The sequence below is a fragment of the Fusarium proliferatum genome (genome assembly GCF_900067095.1).
Source record: "Fusarium proliferatum ET1 genome assembly, contig: FPRO_scaffold001, whole genome shotgun sequence".
NCBI classification, from domain to species: Eukaryota; Fungi; Ascomycota; class Sordariomycetes; order Hypocreales; family Nectriaceae; genus Fusarium; species Fusarium proliferatum.
Window position 1 is genome coordinate 3,291,075 of NW_022194790.1, and position 19,475 is coordinate 3,310,549.

General features: G+C 49.4%; 6 protein-coding genes across 6 annotated transcripts; 4 read left to right on the forward strand and 2 right to left on the reverse strand.

Annotated features, from left to right (window-relative positions):
* Window positions 1–228: 228 nt before the first annotated feature.
* FPRO_01005 (uncharacterized protein) lies at window positions 229–939 on the forward strand (the record flags this gene model as incomplete). Its single annotated transcript, XM_031220137.1, has 3 exons — window positions 229–314; window positions 364–580; window positions 631–939. 3 exons carry the CDS (start codon window positions 229–231, stop codon window positions 937–939), a joined length of 612 nt encoding a protein of 203 aa, XP_031075467.1.
* Window positions 940–999: 60 nt separating this feature from the next.
* Window positions 1,000–1,855, reverse strand: FPRO_01004 (uncharacterized protein; the record flags this gene model as incomplete). The annotated part of the gene is made up of 3 exons (XM_031220148.1): window positions 1,000–1,161; window positions 1,255–1,476; window positions 1,538–1,855. 3 exons carry the CDS (start codon window positions 1,853–1,855, stop codon window positions 1,000–1,002), a joined length of 702 nt encoding a protein of 233 aa, XP_031075468.1.
* A 957-nt stretch (window positions 1,856–2,812) lies between these two features.
* Window positions 2,813–4,899, forward strand: FPRO_01003 (uncharacterized protein; the record flags this gene model as incomplete). The annotated part of the gene is made up of 3 exons (XM_031220159.1): window positions 2,813–3,200; window positions 3,259–4,598; window positions 4,663–4,899. The coding sequence occupies 3 exons, from the start codon at window positions 2,813–2,815 to the stop codon at window positions 4,897–4,899; spliced, it is 1,965 nt and encodes a 654-aa protein (XP_031075469.1).
* Window positions 4,900–6,680: 1,781 nt separating this feature from the next.
* On the forward strand, window positions 6,681–8,660 carry FPRO_01002 (putative amino acid transport protein GAP1; the record flags this gene model as incomplete). The annotated part of the gene is made up of 4 exons (XM_031220170.1): window positions 6,681–7,011; window positions 7,073–7,280; window positions 7,333–7,542; window positions 7,598–8,660. The coding sequence occupies 4 exons, from the start codon at window positions 6,681–6,683 to the stop codon at window positions 8,658–8,660; spliced, it is 1,812 nt and encodes a 603-aa protein (XP_031075470.1).
* A 704-nt stretch (window positions 8,661–9,364) lies between these two features.
* Window positions 9,365–11,534, reverse strand: FPRO_01001 (uncharacterized protein; the record flags this gene model as incomplete). The annotated part of the gene is made up of 2 exons (XM_031220181.1): window positions 9,365–11,155; window positions 11,232–11,534. 2 exons carry the CDS (start codon window positions 11,532–11,534, stop codon window positions 9,365–9,367), a joined length of 2,094 nt encoding a protein of 697 aa, XP_031075471.1.
* Window positions 11,535–14,069: 2,535 nt separating this feature from the next.
* FPRO_01000 (uncharacterized protein) lies at window positions 14,070–18,668 on the forward strand (the record flags this gene model as incomplete). Its single annotated transcript, XM_031220192.1, has 2 exons — window positions 14,070–17,989; window positions 18,041–18,668. The coding sequence occupies 2 exons, from the start codon at window positions 14,070–14,072 to the stop codon at window positions 18,666–18,668; spliced, it is 4,548 nt and encodes a 1,515-aa protein (XP_031075472.1).
* Between the last annotated feature and the right edge of the window lie 807 nt (window positions 18,669–19,475).

Below are 19,475 nucleotides of genomic sequence, written 5' to 3' on the forward strand. Positions count from 1 at the left end.
GCCACACCTAGCGGCTGTGCTTGTCTTGTAGTGCGAGGCTGGCAATTCTAGGCTCGGCGAAAAATCTCCAATCCATCAACACCGCCCAACATCGATATTTTGGAATCCAATTGCACCCATTATCAATACCACAGTCTTGGTATAAGCAGCACCGGAAAAGGACTGAACCTTCGATTGCGACACGTCGATTATCAACATAGAACCACCGGCATCTGTTCAATTATCACAATGGCCGCTGTAGCAACCGCGCCTCGTGGTCTTCAGCCAAATGCATCTTTGCCAGCCAAGGTTCAACCTATTCCTCCTAATCAAACGTGAGTTCTTCACTGCCCTGCTCCTTCTCAAGCCGTGCTGACTTTCCAGTCTCTACGTAACGAATCTCCCCTCCTCAAAAATCCAGAAAGCCGATCTGCGAACCGCCCTCTACCTCCTCTTCTCCACATATGGCCCTGTCCTCGATGTTGTCGCTCTTAAGACAATGAAGATGCGCGGTCAGGCCCATATCGTATTTCGGGACGTTCAGTCTGCTACACAAGCTATGAGATCTCTCGAAGGACAAGCATTCCTTGGTCGCGACTTGGTTAGTGGAACCTTTGCGTGGTGGTGGAATCAGTCTAACTCGTTTGCTAGAAAATACAATATGCGAAGTCCAAGTCCAACTTTGTGGCTAAACTCGACGGCACTTTCAAGATCCCCAATGTCGCAGGTGCCACCAACGTCGAGCAGACTGAACTGCAACAGAGCATCTTCAACGCTCCCCCTCCTGGTTCAGCGCCGGCACCGACGCCCGGCTCTGGTCTTCCTGCGAAGCCTGCAGCGAGCGCAGACCACGTCATGGAAGACGCCGATACACCAGGTGGCCGAGGACAGAAGCGAACCCGTGACGATGAGGATAGTGATTCGGATGTTGCCATGGAGGAGGACAGTGACGATGATTGATGAACAAGAATGAACCCATGAAGGTCGGCGACATTTCTGAGAGACGCAATCGATACGCTACTACATTGCCATTTCTTTAGGGGCCCATAGCCCTACGCAACCTCCGACAAGTCCGAGCCATATCATGAGATAGTTGGTCCTGTCGCACTCGAATTTGGAAATTGCGTCTCCCAGCAAGCAGGGGTGGATAAAGAAGGATGGGACGCCCGTGATAGGGTGGTGCTGCGAGCAAGATGTTAGTTAGGCCGACCAATCTTGACGATACCCAGAATATTGAAATTGACTTGTGCCAACAGCTCTCCCCAGAAAACGTACATCAGCCGAAATACCGCCTACATTGCCCAGCGCTCGAAGCCCGGCCTTGTACTCGTCTGGTACAAGGCGGCGAAAGACGGTGTCAATGTTGAATGCTGGCTCATCGGCGGGTAGGTTGCGTAGATTGAACCATAGACATGGCACACGATACGTGGGGTGAAGGTGAATTTCATACTCCACCGTCGCAACTTCTGGGCGAGTCCTTTGTCTGATTAGAGCAGCCTGTCGTAATCTGTAAGACGAGGTTCAACATTTAGAAGACATTATATTGAAGATGAGTTACCTCGTCTGCTTCTTCAGCATCCAACATATCCTTATCTCCACTTATTGGTACATGTGTTTCGTCGTCTGAGAAGGAAAATCCATCCAAATCTAGTGAAAGATCTCCATGATCCAGATCAAACTCGAGAGGCCGCCTTATTTGGATATATGTTGTGAAGCCCCCACCATAGGCGAAGTCTGTGCAAAGAGCATTGCAGAGCCTCAGCTTCCACCGTGCTCGTTGGGGGCCCAAAGACGCTTGGCAGTATTGCCTGTCAAGGTGATGGCATGCTTCTGAGAACTCCTCCGCGGTAAGAGAAGGGAAGTTTTCAATACTCATTCCAACTGGAATATTGTGGTCGAGGTATGGAGAGTTTTAGTATCAGACGTGAAGTTGTGATTGAGTTGGGTATCGCTTCCACGTGCTGTGTTTTTAGGTACGAAGGGTCCACGTACCTGAGCTGGTGGTAATTTTAGTGCTTCGATCTAGCACAGCATGATTGTTTGACGGGACTATAGTTGGTTGGATGTAACATTTATGTGAGCTTTGATTTGTTAAGGTGCCCTATTTTTTTGTTGAAAGGGACTACCTAAGGTCCACGTAAGAACTCAAAGGTTAAAGTTGTACTTGATGTCACATAAAAAAAGGAAACACTTTCGCATCTTCAACCAGGATCATTTTGCTCTCCTATTGCAAGTCATAAATAACACAAGATTCCACAGACGGTAGATCATGGGATGCCACTATTGATCAAGTCTGCTTCTGCCATAACATAAGTCATACAATAGGTAAGGTAGCGATTCAAGTTGTAACGATTTGGTTTCGCAATATAAAAGGGAAACGGAATTGCTAGGTCCGAGTGCTCGGGCCAGGGCGCTAAACTTGACCGAGAGTCGGTGTTGCAATCGCAAACGACACCTTTTGTATAACCCCTGGTCGCGTGCCGTAAGGTAAAAGCTACCCCAAGCTCCTGATTTCGGTTCTGTCTGTATTTCTGTCCTCTATTGGCTCTGGCTGTTTCGTCTCAAGCTTGAGACTTTTGTTGCCACTTTCTTTGTCAACTGCTTCCTTGCTTGCGACCTGTACATAATAGTTCTTGTCCTGTCTTGCACTGTGAATTCTAGCGTCCTTTCGAGTCATTCGCTCTCGCTCTACTGGCTAGTCCCACCTAGAAATGAAAACACCAAGTCAATGATTCGAGATCCGTTCAACATCCACCGAACCACAAGCACTCTTGGACGCCCGCAATCTCGAAACATTCCTGCGCCGTCGCGGGCCGAGGCCGATGAAGTAGCTATGGCCTTCTCTATGCCCCGAACCGTTCCGTCCTTTGATAGTCGTCAACGAGAGCTTGAGGATCGATTCTGGGGTTCTGGCCAGAGATCCAACAAGTCGGATCGACTCCCAATGTACAAAGATAAACCTTATGCGTCGCCTTACGACGATGAAGACAGACCCTTTTGGAAGCGGAAGAAGTGGGTGGCTATTATTGCCTTGGTTGTTTTGACTTTAATATATTGGACTGGATCCTCGAAGAAACCCTCACCGAAGCGAACTGTAACCACCGATTGGAGCTACACAGGCTTGTCCAAGGACGATAGAAAGGCGAACTGGGATCACAGGAGAGATCGCGTGGTCGAGGCATTCGAGCTGAGCTGGGATGCCTACAAGCGATATGCCTGGGGTACGTCTGGCCGAATATCTGGGCGGGATTCAAATTGGCTGACCGAAGAACTCGACAGGATTCGATGAATACCACCCAATTAGCAAGACGGGTGAAAACATGGCACCAAAGGGGCTCGGCTGGATCATAATCGACTCTTTGGATACTATGATTCTCATGAACCTTACATCTCGTGTCCAAGACGCTCGTCATTGGATCTCGGACTCCTTGACATGGGATCAGGATCAGGATGTCAACACCTTTGAGACGACAATTCGAATGCTGGGTGGGCTTCTAAGTGCACATTACTTATCCACCGAGTTCCCGGGGCTTGCGCCACTGGCCGAAGATGACGAGGGGGCAGCCGGCGAAGATTTGTATCTTGAGAAAGCTAAAGACTTGGCCGATCGTCTCATGAGCGCATTTGACTCCCCATCTGGTATCCCATATGCCAGTGTCAATCTTGCCAAGTTCGAGGGCATCCCCTCACACGCAGACATGGGAGCGTCGTCGACGGCGGAGGCTACAACTCTCCAGCTTGAGTTCAAGTACCTCGCAAAGCTCACAGGAGAAAAAGACTTTTGGGACCGTGTGGAAAATGTCATGAAACTTGTCGACAATCAAGGAGCTCAAGACGGCTTGGTCCCCATCTTTATCTATGCAACCTCGGGCGAGTTCAGGGGTGAAAACATTCGTCTGGGAAGCCGCGGCGACTCATACTATGAGTATCTTATCAAGCAATATCTTCAGACGAATAAGCAGGAGCCTATCTACCAAGATATGTGGTACGAGGCGCTTCAGGGCGTTCGCAAGCACCTCGTCACATATACTTCCAACTCCAAGTTCACCATCATCGGAGAGCGACCGAATGGATTAGAGATGCCACTTAGCCCGAAGATGGACCACCTCGTGTGCTTCATGCCCGGTACAATAGCTTTAGCGGCCACAGAAGGCCTTACCGAGGCTCAGGCACGCAAACTGCCGACGTGGTCGAAGAAGAACGAGGAGGATATGCAGCTGGCGCGAGAGGTCATGGAGACATGCTGGGGAATGTACAAGTACATGGCAACAGGGCTATCAGCCGAAATCACCTACTTCGAGATTGACAACCCGCCAACAGCTTACGGCAATCCTCGAAACGGTCCAGTTAATTTCGACCCAAGTCCGGACGCGGAGTGGCGTAAGGACTTTACAGTCAAGTCTGGCGATGTTCACAATCTCCAGCGGCCCGAGACAGTCGAGAGTCTGTTCTACATGTGGAGGATTACCAACGACAACCGATACCGGGAATGGGGCTGGGAGATGTTCAAGTCTTTCATGAACCACACAGCTGTGCGAAATGGTGGAGGCTTTACGAGTCTGCGCAATGCAAATGTTGTCCCGCCTAAAGTACGGGACAACATGGAGAGCTTCTGGCTGGTAAGTGATAAAGATCCATGGATGTGAGCGAGCAGCCAGTCAAGATGCTAACATGACCACACAGGCTGAAACACTCAAATACTTCTACCTCCTCTTCTCACCTCCTGATCTCCTACCTCTGGACAAGGTCGTTATCAACACAGAAGGACATCCACTGCCTCGCTTTGACATGGGAAAGTTGTTCTCTACAGGATGGAAGAGAAAGCCAAGAGACGCCAATGGTAAGATCATCGCTACAGTTGTCAACGCAGAAAGTCAAGAGAAGGAGGCCGTTATGCAGGACGCCAAGAAGGTGAATTAGAGCAGCTGATACCGCGGGTGCGGTGATTGGATGCGGTGAATAAGCTTAAGTGATACAGGGTGGCGAAGTTACGTTGAGCATATGTAGCATTTATTTGATATATCATACTGTTTGAGCATGGGCAAAGGCTTGAATAGAAGCCCAAAGCCTTGGTACTGAATTTCTTTTCTCAAACGCCCCTCCCTTTTGGTCGAGGCAGATACTCTTTTCGTGGCGTTGCAGCTGCCTTTCTGGTCCAAGCTTCAAGGGAGACAGGGTTGTGATGTTCTCGAAAAATATGGTTCGATGGCTTACGGGCTTGTGCCTGTCTATTTGACGAGCAAGAACAAGGAGGCAGATAGGAAAGGATCCGCTTCCCCGTGTTTTTGTTCTTGGCGTGTGATTGTATCTGCGATAGGCCCTGGATCATCGTATCTATGAACCGGGACTCATGAGGGCTAGAACGTGAGGTAGAACGAAAGGATTTCCTTTTGTCGGGACCGAGAAGAGGGGAGACGCAGTTGGCCGATGAATGGAAGGATCCTCGTATCAGGGAGGGCTGAAATGGATTGGAAGAGGGAGGGACGGGAGTGTGATAGTCAAACTTAGTGGTGAATGCACCTGCTGGAGATGGTTTAGGTGGGTTGCTTGGGAAGACAGGGGTTGTTGCTGTTGGTTTTGAAGGATTGCCTTTAGCAGCTTGTGATTTATCTTTGATACTGCGTTGGGCCACGATGTGTGTGTACTGACCAAAATCTGGTGTTTTGTCTCTCGGAGATCTAAGATAGAACCCACCTTTCAATACCGAGCAGTGAATCCACATCTTCAATTCTTTACGTACTCTTTCAAGATTGATCGGATGCACAGACAGACAGAACCCGGCAGCATGGTCCAGGCGGTATCTCCAGCGTGCGGGGGGGGTCCAGCCAAAAGGCGTTACAGCGTTACAGCGTTACAACGACTCACTCTAGACGTTCTAAGGCTCCCCACCTCCACTACGATAGCGTCACCTCGGTCCCTCTCCACCAATGCCCGTGGTTATTCCTCAACGCTCGGAGCGTTTGACAGCTCGATCTCAGTGGCGTCTTAGTTGACTTGGGATTAGCATTTGCTGTAAGTGGTCAGAAGATGATTTGATCTGATACTGTACCAAGGATACCATTGCCCATTGGGGGCGGTCGTTCAACGCCAAGCAACTGTCACCGACTGTATTACTCCCTCTCCTCTGAGTCTAGAATGATAAGCCCACCTCCAGCCCCTTCTCACACGACCTTGACGTTATCTACTACCTTGCTTCTCTTTCTGTTGCTTTGATTGCTTGATTGTTGCGCACATGCAGTCCATCAAACTTGACTGCCCCCATTTTCAGCTCTACCTAAACTTAAACATCGCATGTCGACTTACATATTAACACATATCCACTCGTCGCGACAACTCCATCACTGCTCTTTCTAACTCCACTACCTTCTTGGTGGCGATATGCCGACCGTCTCACTACGACTATCGAGACGATCAAGATACCAGCAACAAATATATTGCCTCAAATACAACCACCTGTTCACACACCTTGAGTCGTTCGCTAAAGCACTGTGACCCTGACGAACCCCACGAACCAGCGTCCTCCCCCGACGAACCGCTTACTCACAACATATACCTCCCACTCACCTCCCACATCCGCATACGCCTACGCTTACAACTCCGACAACAATCCCCAGCGGAGGGCCAGCTCCAGTCATCCCACAGTTCGGGATCGACCAAGCGTGAGCTCGGCCCGCGCACAGCGCGCAGGCTCAAGTGCAAGAATGGCTCCTCACGATGTCGAGCGCGGGAGCATTAGCAAGATGAAGGAGGAGTCGCTCGCCCCCGGGAGTTCTTTTAGCATGCGCGAACCCGAGTACGGTGATATTTCCCCGCCTTCATATTGGGACCGGTTCGTCGATGGGTTTAGGCGGGATCAGAGATCGAGTTTGTTCACGAATGATCCGTTGGGGCAGCACGAGGGGTCCGGGAGAGTGCATGATGGAGCGCATTACTACGATATCCAGAGTGCCATGTTGGAGACGGCGAATTCAGGCCTTGCGAGAGAGTTGAAAGGAAGACATTTGCAAATGATTGCAATCGGAGGCTCCATCGGTGAGTTTACTTACAGTGGTTACAGCATTCCTCCATGGAGAAAACTAAGACATAGACTTAGGTACTGGGCTTTTTGTCGCATCGGGAAGAGCTTTGGCAGATGGAGGTCCAGCGTCGATTTTGCTGGCTTTTACAATTGTGGGCGCCATGCTCTTTTGTACATGCCAAGCGCTGGGTGAGCTTGCAGTCATCTTCCCAATTGCTGGATCATTCTCTTCGTGGGCGACTCGGTTTATCGATCCGTCTTGGGGATTCGCAATGGGGTGGAAGTGAGTGTTGCTCTTTTGCTGCTGGCCTGGCCTCATATACTGACTTACACAGCTACGCGATGCAATGGCTCATCGTGTTACCGCTCGAGATCATCGCCGCATCCCTAACCCTCTCTTACTGGGACGAGAGTCTCACACGCGCCATTTTCGTCTCTGTATTCCTAGTCGTCATCATAGTCATCAATATGTTTGGCGTCAAAGGCTACGGTGAAGCCGAATTCATCTTTTCCATTATCAAGGTCATTGCTGTTATAGGCTTTATGTGAGTGCTTTCAACTACATGTCCTCAGCCGTTGCAGAATTAACATTCCGCTCAGCCTTCTCGGCATTGTTCTCAACTGTGGCGGAACGCCAGATAGCGGATACATTGGTGGCCGTTATTGGCAAAACCCTGGGGCTTTCAACAACGGTTTTAAAGGAATGTGCAATGTATTTGTTACAGCAGCTTTCTCATTTGCTGGCACTGAGCTTATTGGCCTTGCTGCCGCTGAAACAGCGAATCCGCGAAAATCGCTGCCAACGGCTTTGAAGCAGGTGTTTTGGAGGATCACGCTTTTCTATATCGTTGCCTTGACATTGGTAGGACTGCTCGTTCCACACACTGACCCTCGGCTCGTGGGCGGTAACAGCGATGCGGATGCATCAGCCTCACCTTTTGTCATAGCCATTGAAGAAGCCGGCATTCAGGTCCTACCGTCTGTCATGAACGCGGTCATCCTTACTGCCGTCCTGTCCGTCGGTAACTCTGCCGTCTTCGGTTCCTCGCGTACCCTTGCTGCTCTTGCAAACCTTCGGCAGGCTCCCAAGATCGTCGGTTACGTCGACCGCAAAGGCCGCCCACTCGTCGCCATTGCGATCGCAAGCGCGTTCGGCCTCATCGCTTTCCTCGCAGACCTGCCCGAACAAGGAGCTGTCCTTGACTGGCTCATGGCCATCTCCGGCTTATCAACCATCTTTACATGGGGCTCCATTTGCGTGTGTCATATCCGTTTCCGCCGTGCGTGGGCTGCCCGAGGCCGCTCCGTCTCCGAGTTGCCCTTCCAATCCCAGGTCGGCGTCGTGGGTTCTTGGGTTGGTATCACACTGAACGTTCTTGTTATCATAGCGCAATTCTGGGTCGGCGCCTTTCCCATCGGCTGGCAACAATTAACAAGCGCCCAGGTCGCGCAGAATTTTTTTCATAAATGGGTTGGCGCACCCTGCGTTTTGGCCTTTTATGTATTCCACAAGCTTTATTTCCGAACTACGTTTGTGAGAATACGAGATATGGATGTCGACACTGGACGTCGGGACTTTAACGTCCCTATCCTTGTCGCCCAGGAACGAGAGGAGCGAGAAGGTTGGCCCAGATGGAAGAGATATTACAAGTTCATGTGCTGAGCCATGAGAATTATGACGAAATAATAAGAGGCGTTGGATATATATCTCATTGTGAATTTGGTTATTACCCAGGTTAGCATGGAGTTGAATTGGATGCGCTTAGAGCGCGGGATTCGTTACCTATGACCACCCACTGGACTACATTTATATCTGCACTTGTACTCCGTAATAACGCTATATTTATGCAGACCCGTTTCGAATCGATTCCATACCGCTGCGGAGGTGTGCTGAGTGCCAAACAATACCAGGCCACGGCATCAACTAATATTAATCACTGAAAGGCACTCATGTGCCTCTTATGATGAAGTTTCAGAAAGTGTGATAGCAATGGTATCTAATTGGAGTCACTCATATGTTTATACGTCGTTTTGAGAACATGCCCGCGTCTGATCGTCCGCCTCCTGCCAAATAATTTGTGTTCAGCAGCCTACCTACGTAAGCGAGGCCGTAAAACAAGCAAATAAGAAAGAGTAAGAAAAGGGCAAAAAGAAAAAGATAAAAGACGAAGTTCCGAGGACTATGATTCTCTTTCAAGCGGGGTTTCCAAGGCGGAAAGTAATGCTGATGAACCCTCGTGATTCATAACTCGTGCGTTTGCATGCAGGTATGCACACAACATAACCGAAGACTGTAGCAATAGGACAGGGCGCACATTTTGATCTATTAAAGTCCGAGTGTTCTCCCTAGCAAAGCACTCTTCTCCTCTAAAAGTCCCAGAAGTCCTTCTTGGAGGGTGCGTTCTGCCGTGTGGGAAGAGGCTGCTCGTCCAGTTCACCGTAGAGCCAGTCTCGGTTGGTGCCCTTTCGCCCACCCATGCCGTCGCCTGCAATGTTGATCTTGTGCTTATCTGTGTTCTCTCTGACTTCGTTGGTGGGTGCGGTGCTGGATCCTGGTGTTCGGGTAGGGATCGATTTGGTGGCTGTTGCTTGACCGCCAGATGTCTCACTCGTCTCATTGTAGAGCCAGTCACGCTCGGTACCCTTCTTACCACCCATGCCATCACCTGCAATGTTGATCTTGTGCTTGTCGGTATTCTCCTTGATTTCACTGGCAGGTGCGGCGTTGGATCCTGGTGTTCTTGTAGGGATCGGTTTGTTGGTCTTTGAGTCACCAGCTGTCTCGCTAGTCTCATTGTAGAGCCAGTCTCGCTCAGTACCCTTCTTGCCGCCCATGCCGTCGCCTGCAATGTGAATTTTGGCACTCTTGGTCAAGGGAACGCCCGACGCAACAACATTGGGTTGCTTGCGGGTGGGAATCGACTCAGGGACATCTTGAGTTTCTCCATAGAGCCAGTCCCGGTTGGTGCCCTTTCGCCCTCCCATACCATCACCGGCGATGTTGATCTTGTGGCTATCGGTGTTTTCGGTTGGTCGGTTTTCCTTCTGACCGGCAGGAGACCTGTCGTATGTATCCCAGTTGTGTTGCATCATTTGGACAGCTTTCTGGTGGCCTTCAGGGACACGATCTTGGGGGTGGGCTGGTGACTTGTCACTGATATCGAAGTGGTGGTCAAAATCTTTTCCACGGTCTTTCACGTTGGTGATGTTGCCTAAAGCGCGTTCGTTTTGTCCTACGTCCTCCTTGTCAAACAATTGATTCTTATAAAGCCTTAGGCCCTCGTTATGAGCATAGCCCGGGGGATGGGAACCGGGGCGCGGTTGCTGGGGCACTCTCTCACCGTCGTCAAGTAGCTCGAAGTGTGCGTCGGCATCGCGTCTAGGCTTGGCAGCCGGGTGGCCTGGTGTCTCATCCACAACATCCTTGTCAGTGTCCCAATGGCGAACATCCTGGGTGCGCATAGTTCTGGAGGGCTTCACTTTCTGTGGCGTCACGAAATCCTGGAAAGACCATTGGCTGTCGTGCTTAGACTTTGGTCTTTCATCAAAGGATTGGCCCGGCTTGGGGGCGTCCTGAGGGTCACTACCATCGGCAAAGTCGAAATGAGAGTACTTCTTTGGGTTAGGGCGGATATATCGCTTATTCTTGGGCTGAGGTTGCTCCTCCGGTTGCTCGACATGCTCTTGACCATCGAAAATTCGCGAAGGCTGGAAGTTCTTACCCTGTCCCCGCTTGGAAGGCGACATATTTCGACGGCCAGAGCTGGGTGAAGTGGGTTCGTCACCCAAGATCTCGGTGAAAGACCGCTGTCGAGGGCGGCTAGTACCAGCGTAAGGAGATATAACACTGGCGGGCTCCGCTTCAATTTCATCTCGAGGACCAAACAGCCTCAGGGATGCATGGGGGTCGCGGAGGGCATTAGTGGAATTAGTTCGGTTTCGCGCAACGGTCTCGTTGTGGCTGGGGGCGACAGGGGCACCAGTGCCAGCCGTTCTGATGCAAGACTGGATAAATGCGATCTGCTCTCGGCTATCTCTAATGGGCCAGTTGCGGCCAGACTTTCCAATCACTTCCACTTGCTTGAGAAGCGAGCCCTGGTCCCATTGGAGTCGAATCTGAAGAATCTTGCCAGCTTCATCGAAGGTCACAAAGTGAGTCTGTGGGGAGCAGTTAATACTTGGTTCGTGTTGGCCCGAGGCAGAAAAGAGCACTCCAAGCAGAGACACAACGTACAACTGGGAGGTAAACGTCACGGGCAGACAAAAAATTGTCATCAAGGCCAGGGAGATAAGGGCCGCCTCCAGTTTGAAAGCCGAGACATGTGTCAACTTCTAAGACAATAACGTTTTGTCCATCAACGGTATTGAACACTTCCTCCTTCTTCTTTGCGACCTGCTTCTGGAGCGCATTCAGATGCTTGATGATCTCAGTAGGACCAGAAAAAGTCGTGGTCGTGGTAACGTAGTGCAGCGCAGCCGTATCAGCCAGCAGAGACGAGCTGGGCGCAGCAAGGAACTGCTTGTAAGTGGCCGCCATGTTGATGACGAAGTTGCGACTTATGCAGGGTAAGGAACGTCGTTGGTGTCTCAAATGAGTTGGCGGCAAAATAAGTAAACACAAAGAGCCGTGGGTTGAGGTGACCGAAGCAGAAGAACAGGACGGCGAAGGCAACGATGATGCAAGAAACAGGTTGCGAAAGCTTTGAGTTGGGGAGAAGGAGAATGAAAGTGAAGGGAGGATGGAAAACACGAATTCAAAACAAGCACGTGGAGTTGGAAGTGAACTTACCTTAGTGAAGGTGGGATTGGGATCTTAGTGGGAGAGTCAGGGGTCCAAAGGGACCTGCCTATTGGTGCTGGGGCTAACGGCCCCCTACCTTACCTTGGACTTTAGTTCCCCTCATCTCCCTAGCCAAGCATGATGAATTCTAGGATTTTCTCATGATGGCGCAGTCAAGGAGCTAACGTTTCTAATCTTGGTTGGATCTGAGGGGAAAGCTGAAATGAAAGGGATTATAGCCCTGTCCAGAAATGATGCACTTACACGACGCCTGTTTGTTTGTTCCTGCCAGCCATGGGCTTCCTCTCTTCATCCAATTGTAAATACACTAATACTACACGTAAGGTGCCCAGTGTGTTTGTGAAAGTAACATATCAGTACCTGGTCGCAATTCGCTGTCTGCTGATAGAGAAACTTAAGGATTAAAGTTCCGCTGTGGCTTCGGGAACGCGATTGTGAGTAGTCCCTGAAGGTATTTAATAGTCAATTCACCACTACCTACTAACCTACCTCCTCAGGTAGGTTCATACTCACTCACTCACTCGTAGAGGAGTTACCTCCACCGTTGGAACTTTAAATCGAGGTTCGCCACATTCAAGCGAGTCTGTCAAGTTGGACTATAGGCCCCTCTTCATCTTTGCATATTTGTTCATGTTTGCTTGGTTTCGTTTGCCTAGGTGATGTCGTGAAGGGACTAATGATATGGATCCATTTGCCCTCGAGTCCCACTTGTCGACGGGATGAATATCAAGGTCAGGTTGGCTCCTATCACACACTTCAACAACCCTCAAGTCAGTGCCACTATATGCAGATGACATCTCTCATTACGGTTGAGTGGCGAGGTATCACTTCGTTGATATTACATCAATGCATCGATAATGTATGCTTACGATGCTTGCACCTGTCTCTGCTTCGACTTAAATCTACATCTCAAACGGGTATGGCTTTCATGTGAGACTAATGTACCGTACCTGAGAAATACGGAGCCCCGTGCCGAACCAGGGGCCGCATCACCTCGCTACTCCACAGCGTTTCAGCTCTTTTTACACACCTTTCCTATCTAGGAATATCTGGGCATAGCTATCAAAGCCTATGACTGGTGGTAGAGATGGCTCCCTCTAATGGTATAATGTTTATCGTAAAATCATCAGTTATGAAATCTATGATGTGGAAGATATGGCTTGCATGGCACTTACTAATAAATATCGTTATAAGTCAGCTCTACAAACGTCACGGATTGGATGCCGCTGTCAAATGTGCACCTTCTTGAGCCTGCACCTATCCATAAATATTTATACGAGCTCTCGTTGTATGTTCTTGAGAGCGTCGTAGACTAAGTGGATAAATCGAGAGGCTGATATATGTTATAACGTCTGATCCTCATGAATTCATAGTACAATTCAGTAAAAGGCATAAGTAATGCTTCATGTGTGATGCCGAGAGTTTCGCCTTCACATCAAACATGATTGTTCGATCTCGGTGTGTTCGCAATTGCACAACTTGCATAAATCACTGGAATCCATTTTTGCCAAGTCTCCATTTGAAGGCTTGGTTTGTTCTAGTTCAAGATTATTCACTGATCATCAATGCCAAGAATGAGATCTTCCAAACATGGCATTTAGACTACCCGAGCTAGGGAAGGAAAGAAAATCCAGGACCTTGATCCTAGGTGACAAAAAGACTTAGATATTTTTAACAAATTTGGGATACTTTTACTATATTTAGGATATCTTTTGCTGAGTTTATTTTTGACACCTTACCTTATATCAAGGTCCGGTGTTTTCTTGCTCCCTGAAGCCGAGTTGCTGATAACTATCGATAGCGCCACTCCATGCATTCCAGCACTGTTAAAGCGAAATAAAAGAAGGAACGAATGATATTGACTACATGGGCAGGCAGTTGCGGGATGGCTATCAGCAGATTGTAATCGTGATTCATTTCCCTATAGCACATAGGGACCTAGATAATCTTATCTTCATCAGAGCATCAGCCTTCACCAAAAGACTGGGCGTGAGGAGCAACTAACGTTAGTGTGGCGAAGCTCGACGCCACATCAACTGGGCGAAACAGCTGCCGCCTCATTGCTGACGTGCCTCGTAACTTAACTCGTAAGGAGCAAAGTGTCCTACTTCTGGTAGACTTCATCAACACGTCTCAAACACGGCTTTAAAACGATACTTCAGAGCCAGCCACTTCTCTGTTACACGAATCCTATCGAAATTGCGAGATCCTCGCACCTTCCGGCTGTGTTTGCTTCTTCATGATATCTTTACTGCAAGTTCAGCCGCAATGATGAGGTCCTCAGCCTGGGCCGCACTCTCATGGCGCGCCCTCATATTCTCACTGCTATGGACAGCTGTGGCAGCAAAGCAGGACAAGCCGACGGTCGACGCTTCCGTCGCGAAGCATCCTCCTCTCAACCTGAATTACTTTGAGGATAGTGACGTCGTTGTCTTCCAAGATATCGAGGAGAGAAATATCTGGAGGTCCGAAGACGCAGGCAAAACATGGGCGCAAGTCCCTGACATCCCCGACCGAAGCGCAACCTTCCTGTACCTTCACCCCTTCGATTCCAATTCTGCTTTTGTTCTCACGAAAGATCGGAAACACTACAAAACCGAAGACCGTGGCAAAAGCTGGAGTGAATTCAACAGCGGTACAATGCCGAGTGCCTTCCAACCCGATACTCTTGTCTTCCACGCAGGTGACCCGAAGCGCATCATTTTCAACGGCATGAACTGCGATGGAATTTTTTGCGACGAGGAAACAACATATACAATTGATGGTTTCAAGACTGTGCAGCAGCTGCGCCCCAGTACCTCAGGTTGCTGGTGGGCCAAGACAAACCGAGAGTTCACAACCGGCGATGCCGAGCTGGACAATACCAGAATCCTTTGCATCGTTACCGACCCTCTGAGTCTCTTCAAAACAAGCCAGAAGTTATGCGTTTCGGATAACTTCTTTGCCAAGGGTAGTGGTGGAAAATTCGACGAATTCGAGCCAAGTTTGGATGGTCAACGCGATGTAACTGGCGTCGTTAGCATCGCAGCCGTCAAGAGCTTTATTCTTCTTGCCTCGTCGTCCGCTGGCAGTGATGAGATGACTCTCTTCGTTACCAGTGATGCTCAGTTCTGGCACCGAGCCATGTTCCCCACGGACGACAGCCATGACCATTCCCACAAGATCAACCAGGAAGCTTACACGGTCCTCGAAAGCACCAACTACAGCATTCAAGTCGACGTGATGACTTCTCACCCGTCCACCCCTATGGGTGTCATCTTCACCAGCAACTCGAACGGTACATACTTCACAGAGAACATTCCGTACACTAATCGCAATGTCAAGGGCCACGTCGATTTCGAGAAAATCAGCGGAATTCAAGGTATCTTCCTGGTCAACACGGTTGAAAACGGCAAGGATGTTGATGCGAAGAGCGCAAAGAAAGTTGTGGTGACACAAATCACATTTGATGATGGAAGAACCTTTGAGCCAGTCAAAGCTGGACAAGACCGCATCCACCTACATTCAATGACAGACATTGACAATATCGGCCGCATCTTCTCGAGCCCGGCTCCTGGTCTTGTTATGGGCAATGGAAACACGGGCGCCGCACTCGGCGAGTTCGAGAGTTCCAATCTTTATGTTTCTGACAACGCTGGCGTGTCATGGAAAAAGGCGCTCGAAGGTCCTCATAAATATGAGTTTGGTGACACAGGCGGTATCTTGGTCGCTGCCAGAGATTCTCTAAAGGAGGACGTCGATAAGATTTCCTTCTCCCTGGACTATGGAGAAAACTGGGAGTCCGCCCCACTCCCTGATGGCTTAAAGGTTAGGCCTGTTATTCTGACAACTACTCAAGACTCGACAAGTCTCAAGTTTCTGCTTGTTGGCGAGAAGGACAGAGCTTTTCACATGATCGCCATTAATTTTGAGGGCATGGAGAAGCGCACTTGCGAGAGTAAGGACATGGAGTCATGGTATGCACGTGTTGACGACAAGGGAGCGCCAACCTGCATCATGGGTCACAAGCAGACATACAACCGCCGCAAGAAATCGGCGGATTGCTTTCTCAAGGCCGACTTCCGTGACCCTGAACCTGTCATCGAGAACTGCGAGTGTACCGATGCCGACTTTGAATGCGACTACAACTTCCAGAGAGACCCTGATGACAACATGGTCTGTAAGAAGGTTGGGCCAGTTCCTATTCCAGAAGGCTCTTGTAAGGGCAAGGATGAGACCTTCAAGGGATCGTCCGGGTGGCGCCTTATTCCAGGAAATACATGTACTCGAAAGAGTGGCGCTCAGAAGGATGACCCGGTTGAACGCAAGTGCTCCGATGGCGGCAGTCCCGGTGGCGGTTCGACGCCTGGTACTCCAGCCAGCGGTGAAATTTCGCTCAAGATCAATGAGTTTACGGACATCAAAGGCCAGGACATGCAGAAATTCTACCTCATGGGTCTCGAATCTGAGAGTCCCACCAGCGAAGTTGTTATTGCTCGACCCATTGGTGATAAGCTACCTGGCGGTAAAGTCGAAGTGGAAAACAAGCTATGGATCACAGATGATCACGGCAAAACTTGGAAGCGCATTCTTGAAAAGGAGAATATCTTGGGACTGATTCCTCATACCTACTTCAGGGAAGTCGTCTTCTTCCATACAGATTCTGAAAAAGTCATCTATACGATTGACCGCGGTCATAGTTTTCACAGCTTTAAGACGCCATTTTCTGATCCAGGTGCCGCGATGAGTTTTCATCCAGACAAGAAGGACTGGATCATCTGGATCGGAAAGCGGTGTGGTGATGTTGCGGGTAGCAAGGATTGTTACCCTGAAGCCTCAATCTCAACTGATCGTGGTGACAACTGGAAGACTTTGCAACGTTACGCGACCAAGTGCGAGTTCACAGGAAACTCTGCCTTCAAATTCCGCGCCCAGAAACAAATTGTCTGTCTCGTTCACAAGGACGAGAACACTGACAATCACAAAACCATTGTCACAATTGAGGACTTTTCTGAGGACGACAGGATTTTCCACAACGGTACGGTTGCGGCGTTTGCAACTATGAATGAGTTTATCCTCGCCACGGATGAGGTTGTTGAAGATGGCAAAGAGAGCGCCGGCCTGCAAGCCATTGCTAGTATGGACGGAAAACATTTCGAAGCAGCCCAATTTCCACGCAACTTTCACGATTCTCACTCATCATTGTACACTGTTCTTGACAGCTCTAACCACGCCGTCAACCTATTTGTCGCCACTGATCTTTCCGAAGGCCGACGACGCGGCTCAATAATCAAGAGTAATTCTAATGGTACAACATATGTTCTCAGCGCACCCAACGTCAACTCCGACGAACTGGGTTACGTGGACTTTGAAAAGGTCGCGGGTCTTGAGGGCGTCACCCTTATCAATTCTGTTTCGAACCCCGATGACAAGAACGGAAAGAAGGTGATTCAGACAAAGATTTCGCACAACGACGGTGCCGAATGGGGTTTCCTCCCCCCTCCATCAAAGGGTGCAGATGGCAAGTCTTATTCATGCAGCTCCTCAGGTGATAGCAAATGCGCTCTCCATCTACACCACTACACAGAGCGAGAGAATAAGGGCAGAACTTTCTCAGCAAGCACCGCTGTTGGCCTGATCTTCGGCTATGGAAACGTTGGACCAAGCCTTGGAGATGTCAAGGAGGCCGATACATTCATGTCAGCTGATGGCGGAATCAACTGGAAGAGCGTTAAGAAGGGTGTATGGACGTGGCAATATGGTGACCAGGGTTCGATCATTGTACTCGCACAGCGTGCTACCCTCGCGAACAAGATCAAGTCAAATATTGTCTCTTACTCAACAGACGAGGGCAATACTTGGACGGACTACAAGTTCACCGACAAGGAAGTGACTATTCAAGACTTGACATCTGTCCATAGTGGAACTTCCCGAAACTTTTTGGTGTGGTACCAGACAGATGATAAGAAACTCTTCGCTGCCAACCTCGATTTTACAGGACTCACAAATCAGCCCTGCAAGTACTCCGATGATTCTTCTTCAGATTACGATCTCTGGTCCCCTAAACATCCCCTCCAAAACGATGACTGCCTTTTCGGACATAAGGCCAAGTATCTGCGAAAGAAGACGGATCGCAAGTGCTACAATCAAGCAAGCATGTCACGATTGCGAGAATATGAAAACTGCGAGTGTACCAGGCGAGATTTTGAATGGTAAGTGTATGACAATTGACATGCTCGAGAATATAAACTAATAATTTGCAGTGCATATAACTTCGAACTAGACAATCATGGACAATGCACTCTGGTTCCAGATCATGATGCCATCTCGGGCGAGGAGTGGTGTAAGCAACATCCCAACGAGACATCCTACTTCGACCCTACAGGTTATCGCCGCATCCCCTTGACCACCTGCGAAGGTGGCCAAGAGCTGGATAAGACCTCCACAGAGCACGCCTGTGCAGGACACGAGGAGGATTTTGCACGCAAGCGTGGCACTTCAGGCTGGGCTATTTTCTTTGCTATCATCATCCCCATCGGACTGGCAGCCGCTTTTGGCTGGTATGCTTGGCGCAACTGGAGCGGCAAATTTGGACAGATTCGACTGGGTGATAACAGTGCAACCTTTGACAGCGAGCAACCTTGGATCAAGTATCCCGTCATTGCCATCTCAGCACTGGCAGCTGTTGTTGCTGCCCTACCACTAGTCTTGACCTCCATATGGCGATCCGCCACTGGAGTCTACGAGCGTGTATCAAACCGAAGTAGGGGAGGCAATTGGTCAAGACGGTATACCACACGCGATAGCTTCGCCCGAGGACGGGGTGACTATTCCATGGTCGACGATGACGAGGGTGAGCTACTCGGTGAGGAGAGCGACGAAGAGGTTTGAGCAAGAATGTACGAGCTACGACGTGAACCAGGACTGTACTATGATATGGTGTCTTATTGGGGGAACTTTTTTGTGTGCCGAAAAGATGAATGCGATGGAATGATGCGAGCGTTTTGGTAAGAAGAGAGGACTAGTAGTATAGCAGGAGAAACAGAGCAGAAAGGCAGACAGACAGACATACATGGTATAATTATTACTTCAAACGTGCCATGACTCCGTAACTCACTTCACGCATAAGAACGAGACACACTTGTCGTCGCATAGGGTATGATCTTACTCATCATACTACAGCTCTATTCCCCTGGAGATCGTGCTGACATTCATCATTCAGCTCAGGCATGCCAGCTAAGACTTGCATGAACTATCTGAGGCACAGACAAGGAGGTAGTGGCCGGAAGTGGATATTCGTTCCGGTCATTTCTTGTGCGAAAAAATCATGGTTTGGTGACAGATGCACGGGTATCACACTTGCCGTGTGATATATCCGTGCTGGCTGCATGACAAAGAATTTAATTGCTTGGCTGATAACAGATCATGTTATAACCTCTAGTGGACTGGGATAAGGCTCTCGAGATATTGCACGAATAGTGTAATTGAAGGATTTCGACAACTATGACAAGTCACAGAGGCACTATTGTGTTGCAGTTCATGTCACTAAGTGGTATTGTACAGATAGAACCATGCAGCTCGGAGCTATATGCCCATCATATTTGATTTATTTTTGCAATTCCAATCCAGCTTGCGCCATGCTTGCCATGTTGCAGTCTGTAAGGAAGACTTTGCTCTATTCATGTGTTTAATGCCACT